Source organism: Dioscorea cayenensis, unplaced genomic scaffold (genome assembly GCF_009730915.1).
Source record: "Dioscorea cayenensis subsp. rotundata cultivar TDr96_F1 unplaced genomic scaffold, TDr96_F1_v2_PseudoChromosome.rev07_lg8_w22 25.fasta BLBR01000978.1, whole genome shotgun sequence".
In the NCBI taxonomy this organism is placed as follows: domain Eukaryota; kingdom Viridiplantae; phylum Streptophyta; class Magnoliopsida; order Dioscoreales; family Dioscoreaceae; genus Dioscorea; species Dioscorea cayenensis.
Genome location: NW_024087369.1, coordinates 66,918 through 73,426, shown reverse-complemented (window position 1 = coordinate 73,426; position 6,509 = coordinate 66,918). Strand labels below are relative to the sequence as shown.

The window sequence follows — 6,509 nt, the reverse complement described above, 5'->3', positions numbered from 1 at the left end:
TTAAAGTTAAATATTAAAGTATTAAACTAAACATTTCAATGGTTTAGTTTTTATTTTTTAATCATTATTGTTGTTGTATACTTGTATACTTATATTTTATTTAATTATTTATTTTTTTAATATTTGTTGTATAGTTATATCTTTGTATGTTTGTATATTAAACATTTTAATTTTATATAAAGTTGAGACTTTGTGACCTTATAAAGGTAATTTAACTTTGTCATATCTAATTTTGTATTTTTTTATTATTTTTTCTTTATTTTTGAAGTTATTTTTTACTTCTTTTTTTAATTTTTAAGTATTTATTTATTTGAAAAAATTAATTCCGGTTGAACCGGCCGGTTCAACCGGTTGGACCGGAACCGGTTGCCTAACCAGTTCGATAACCGGTCCGGTTATTAAAACATTGGTTATTTATTAAAAGAGTCATATTCTTCATTATTTCAAATTTATATGGCAGGAGAAATTTATTATTATGAAGTTATGATCCTTTATATATTATTTTGGATGCATTTAACAAGTTTTAATTGTCTCACGTGTTAATTTATCACATATAATAAAGTTTTATCAAATTGTTAAACTACTGTAATTAGTGTATTTTGTACTTATCTATAATTTTTTTTTTCAACAGTGTCTGTTATCTTTGCAAACACAAACAAAAACCAAAAAAAAAAAACCAAAAGATTGTGACTATTTCCTTTCAAAGTATTTTTTTAGTTTTACAACCATTCCTCTGAATTATTGAGAGTCTGAGATGGTGACTATTTCCTTTTAAAGTATATATAATATATATATGTATTTTGGGGGCACCGGCAGCCACACGTTTTAAGATTCCATCTTATCCCAATCAATTATGTCTATAAATATGTGGTAATAGCTGTGTGCCATATTCAACTTGGTGAAGTTAATCTGTGCTAATGGCCTGCCCCCTTTTCCAGATTGCTTCACTTGGTTTTGCTAGCAAGGCACTGACTCTCTCTTCTTTTCCAAGATTTTCACAGAGACATGAACACTGCAATAAGAAAATTATTAGTGCTCAAAAGTGCTCACACATGATCAGCAACACTAAAGCTCAACACGTGGACTACTCTTTTCTTCTTCTTCTTCTTCTTCTTCTTCTTCTTCTTCAATAACTCAGCGTAGATCTGCAAATTTTCAGCCAACTCTATGGACTAATGATTATCTTCAGTCCATGAAGGATGATCATTTTATGGTGAGTTTCTTTTTCTATATGATGTCAGATATTATGATCTATAGATTCATTATGGTAGTTTATTGTTGCTCAAATTTATGTGATATCAGATATTATATTTGTAATTGAAAACGTTAAGATGACTAATTTAGATTTCCTAGTAACTTTCCTGATGAAAAACTCAGAGTTTTCTGTGAGAAATAGATCAAGTGGAAGCCCCAGCGGAGTGGAGTATTGCAGGGCTTTTATTATTAGCTTGAAGTCTTATTTACCAACCCTCAAAAGTTCAGTTGAGGAGAAAAGGAGTTAATTACCACTCGCCTTGTTTTGGAAATGGTTAAGATATAAATTTTGACATTTGTATTAGATTTTATTGCTTGATACACTTTAAAAGAACTGAATAAACAGATTATCTAGCCATGTTATAAAATGCAGTGATATATATATATATATATATATCTTGTAAGATTATATAATAAAAAACTTAATTTTTTGTAAGTTGGTATTTAAAAATTGGTATGTACATAAATTTTCATTTATTATTATTATTATTATTATTATTATTTTTTTAGAAAGGCAACAAGCGCCGTTTATCTTTATTGTTTAACATATTCTTTCATACCATGCCTTTTTATTAATAACTTAATATCTTTTTAATTTGACAATGTTTTTGCAGTGGTGGAGTTTGAAGATTTACTAAGTGTATCATTTAGAATATTAAAAAAGCAAAATCTAATATATATGTATATATTAAATTTCAAATTATATGAATAATCAATTAAAATTTATCAAACCAAAAAGAAATATACTTAAAAAAGATTACCTCAACAGGTTAAAAGTCTAAATTGATTGATCGCTTAAATTGAAACTCTTGATGTGGTTTGAAAGGGGGGGAGGAAAGAAATACTGCCTACCTGGATTTTTAATTTTTAAATAAAAAGAGGGAGTAAGGTGTCATGGTGGTCCTATTCATCTATTTGAGGAATATATATATATATATATATATATATATGAAAATAGCTAGAAAATATTAAAAATGAAAAGACACCTGATTGACCAATGATTTTTTGACTTATTAGTTTATGATTCTGAGTAAGGTTTTCATTTCGGGAAACTCGGAATTGAGACTGAGGTAATCATAACTTGCACAGTTTAAAAGATTATGTTTATTCAAGTTGATAAATTAATTTGTATAAATTTATATAATAATAACAACTTAATGAGTTTTTATACAAGACATTTATTTTAATTATTTTTAATTTGAAGTAAAATTTATTAAAATTTGCTATTTATGCTTATGATTTAGTTTTAACTAATTTTTTTTAACTTAAAATATTGGCTAGGATTTAAGCATTTAAATATGGGTTCTGGATGTTTATAGATTTAAGAATTGTAAATGATTTTTTTTAATATTGAAGAAGTTGTCATTCCTTATATGCACAAAAGGATATTGGGAATCATCCTGATTCCCTATTGACAACATGAGTCTAGATCTAGCCCAACACCGACTAATGATTATTGTGGATTTAGATGTAAGAAGCACAAGAAATAAAATAAATTCAGTTAAAAGTTTTAAATAATTATGTACCTAAGTTAAAACTTAATGGGGTTATTAAATAATTTTGATTAGCTCTAGTGTTAGAAAAATCATATTATGATGTTAATGTTAACATTTTATCTCTAGGTCTTTGTTTTGAATACTTATTTTTATGGGCTATATAGGACAAGAAATTTACATCAAGGTTTGAAAAATTGAAAGATGCTACAAAGCATTTGCTTCATGAAAACAAAGACATCATCCATCAATTAAAGTTCATTGACACTCTACGACAGCTTGGAGTCGCATATCACTTTGAGAAAGAGATCAAGGAAGCAATTGGAACTATAAATAGTTCGGTGAATATAAATTTCATAAAGAATGATTTATTTGCCACCTCACTCTTCTTTAGGCTTGTAAGGGAGTATGGCTACAAGGTTTCAGAAGGTACCCATGTAATATATCATAATATTCTATATATGGTATTTTACCATTTGCCATTGCAACATTATTCTCTTATTTAATGTTTTTGACAAATGCGTCGAAATAATTTCCGCAGAGCCATGTTTTGAAAAAGTATTGTTTCTAAAAAAACCTATGAATAAATTTTAAAAAGGTTAAACTATTGATGAGCACTTTTAATTGATTTATTATATTATTTTATATGAATTCGAGTTAAAAAGTTCTCAAAAAAAAAAAAAAAATCTTATCCATGAGATATGCAATTTTAATTCTAATTGAAGGATGAGTTGTCTTAGTTGGTATTGTTTTGAATTATGATAGTTTTGCTTTTCTTGTGGATAGGAGTTTTTGACAGATTCAAAAGTGAAAATGGCAACTTCCAATTAAGTCTTTGCAATGACATAGAAGGAATGCTTAGCTTATATGAGGCCTCTCATCTTGTCAAGGAAGGAGAGGATACATTGGAGGAAGCTAGTGTTTTCACAATCAAACACCTTAAGACTATCATTAAGGAACAAGACATAGATCCCATACTCAAGGAGCGTGTACAACATGCTTTAGAGATGCCAATGCATTGGAGGATGCCAAGGTTGCACACTCATTGGTTCATCGGAATGTGTGAGAAGGAAGACAAGATGAACATTAATTTGTTAGAGTTCGCCAAGTTAGACTTCAACATGGTCCAAAGTACATACAAAAGAGAACTCAAGCAATGTTCACGGTAAGAATACATATCCTAGATAGCTCATATGAATGAGAAATGATTGTCCGTAACTTAAAATTATATAAACTATAGTTACAAGCAGAAAGACCGTAAATACATAGGGGTTTTAAGAGTTAATACTAAGTCTATTGCAAGATATAATTATATAAAATAATGATTGATTATAGAAGACCACTCAGTTTATAGGTACAAGGAAATAGTTAGAGACCTAGAAGCTTATATGCATATTTAACTAATGATTAATATGAAGCTATATGTTTTTTGTAGGTGGTGGGCTGATCTTGGCCTTGTTGATAAAGATTTAAGCTTCTCACGAGACCGATTAGTGGAAAACTATCTTTATGCTATGGGATTTGCATCCGAACCAAAATTTTCCTTTTATCGTATGATACTTACCCAAGTTCATTGTCTGATAACAACCATAGATGACATTTTTGATGTCTATGGCACTCTTGATGAGCTTGAGCTATTTACTGCTGCCGTTGATAGGTGATCATCTAAACTATTATTTGAAAGAAAATATCCATTTTTAATGAAAGGCATACTAATCATATATATACATCATTCAGATGGGATGTTAATGACATAGATCACCTACCAAAGTACATGAAAATATGTTTTCTAGGACTCTTCAACTCAACAAATGAAACTGCATATGAGGTCTTGAAAATGAAGAATGTGAATTGCATTCCATATCTGAAGAAATCAGTACTCCTCTCAACTTATCATCAATACAATATTCTTAATGTTTACTTTTATTAATATTTAATTTAATCTATATCAGTATATCAATTATATTTACATGCTATAATTAACCTAGCTCTTAGTATTTGTTATATCAGATGTATGACCTTTTGTCCTATTATCGCAGTGGGTTGAATTGTGCAAAGCTTACATTGTGGAGGCAAAATGGGCGCACAATGATTATACACCAAAAATAAAAGAGTATTTGAAGAATGCATGGATTTCAATTGGTGCCGCTCCTGCAATTGTTTATTCATTTTTTTGTGCTAGTGAAACTATATCAAATGAAGCTTTAGAAAATTTAGAGAATTATCCAACCATAATGCGTCAATCATTTTTGATTCTTCGCTTATTCAATGATCTTGGAACTTCAATTGTAAGTGTGCAAAATTTTCTTACATGTACATTATATTTGCACATCACATTATTTCTATCATGGAGCATAGTTGAACTAGTTGTCCTCATAAAAAGTTGTTTTTTTTTCTTCTATTTTCATTTTGACCACTAGAGATGCTTTAGTGTAGAATTTTTAACCACTTATTTTGGATTTTTGTAATGGTGAACCTTTAAGGATAAATTAAATAGCATAGATAATTAATAAATATTGGCTATTGACAAATAGATATTGTATATTTTTTAAAAAAATTACATATGATTTAAAATTTCACTCTAAGTTCGAGACATATAAGTTACTTACAATATGATATCTCACCAAATAAGAAGATATTACAAGTATTAAACAAAAGAAATTTATTTAAACTAAATCTACGAATTCATAAACATAAAGGCTTATATAATAAGCGAAAGGTCAAAGACAAAGTAATTAAAAATTACAACACTAGTTACAGAAAAAAGTATTTTATTGCTTTATTTGTTCTTCAATGGGGTTAGCCATAAGAAATTACTCTTTCCCTTGAAGATATGCACTATTATGTTGCTTAGTGGTTGTTCATTGTGATTGTTTCTTCTATTTTATCTTTTCTTTTCTTTTTTATTTTTTTGTGGCGATTGTTTTAAATGACTTATTTTATTATTAGAACCAGGTAACTTACTAGAATCATTTATGATTATAGGAAGAGGTAAAGAGAGGTGATGTGAAGAAATTCATCCAATGCTACATGCATGAGAATGGTGTTTCGGAGATGATTGCACGGGAATACCTACAAGATCTAATCCGAGAAACATGGAAAGAGCTTAATACAAGCCATTTTACAATTAATTCTCCATATGAGGGATCCTTCACTAATTTGGCAATTGACATTGCACGCATGAGCCATTATTTTTTTGACTATGGAGATGGATTTGGTAAACCAAATCATGAGAACAAGGATAGATTTTTTTCTCTCATGGTTGAACCCATTTCCCTTAGTTAATGTAATTACTATCTTTATGCATGAATAGCAAGACTATTAGAATATCTTCTATCCTTATGTATGTGAAACTATTGATCTTTGGGTTGTATGTTTAGTTTAGACAAAAGTAAAAAAAGCAAAGCAGTTCAAATTAATTTCTTTATTTTAACTCTTTAGTAATTAAATGGGCTAAATTCATTTTAGAATATCATATGATGAAGTAGTCATCAATTTTGGTCCATAAAGTTTTTTTTAAAGACATTTTTCTTTGTAAAAGTTTGATTGAGTAATAATTATAATGAATATTTAATTTAATGCATATCTGGATGACTAGAGCTTAGCTGCCATGAACACTGTTTGTCTTTTCCATAAGGTTGGCCGTAAATTGCCCGTAAACCACCCAATTTGTCTTTTTCTTGTTCAAATGATGCCGAGAAAGCTCCAACTTCATCATTTAAGGTCTGAAATTCTTATTTTGGCTCTCTCCCATTTTGAAAT

At 28.8% G+C, this 6,509-nt stretch overlaps 1 protein-coding gene across 2 annotated transcripts; it reads left to right on the top strand.

Annotated features, from left to right (window-relative positions):
* The first annotated feature begins 904 nt into the window (after positions 1 to 904).
* LOC120255379 (alpha-terpineol synthase, chloroplastic-like) lies at positions 905 to 6,076 on the top strand. Of its 2 annotated transcripts, none has more exons than XM_039263210.1 (7): positions 905 to 1,213; positions 2,915 to 3,176; positions 3,534 to 3,912; positions 4,183 to 4,404; positions 4,485 to 4,623; positions 4,787 to 5,035; positions 5,733 to 6,076. In XM_039263210.1, exons 1-7 carry the CDS (start codon positions 1,193 to 1,195, stop codon positions 6,030 to 6,032), a joined length of 1,572 nt encoding a protein of 523 aa, XP_039119144.1. In that variant the 5' UTR covers positions 905 to 1,192; the 3' UTR covers positions 6,033 to 6,076. The 2 variants fall into 2 exon arrangements, with proteins under 2 accessions (XP_039119144.1, XP_039119145.1); XM_039263211.1 differs by having other exon boundaries at positions 4,787 to 4,889; positions 5,733 to 5,904.
* Positions 6,077 to 6,509: the final 433 nt, after the last annotated feature.

Bases quoted from the DNA above. Each gene is read 5' to 3' on its own strand.
- LOC120255379 (XM_039263210.1), top strand. From the start codon at position 1,193: ATGAAGGATGATCATTTTATG. The intron at 1,214-2,914 runs GTGAGTTTCTTT...TGGGCTATATAG, and splicing joins TGAAGGATGATCATTTTATG to GACAAGAAATTTACATCAAG. The intron at 3,913-4,182 runs GTAAGAATACAT...TGTTTTTTGTAG, and splicing joins GAACTCAAGCAATGTTCACG to GTGGTGGGCTGATCTTGGCC.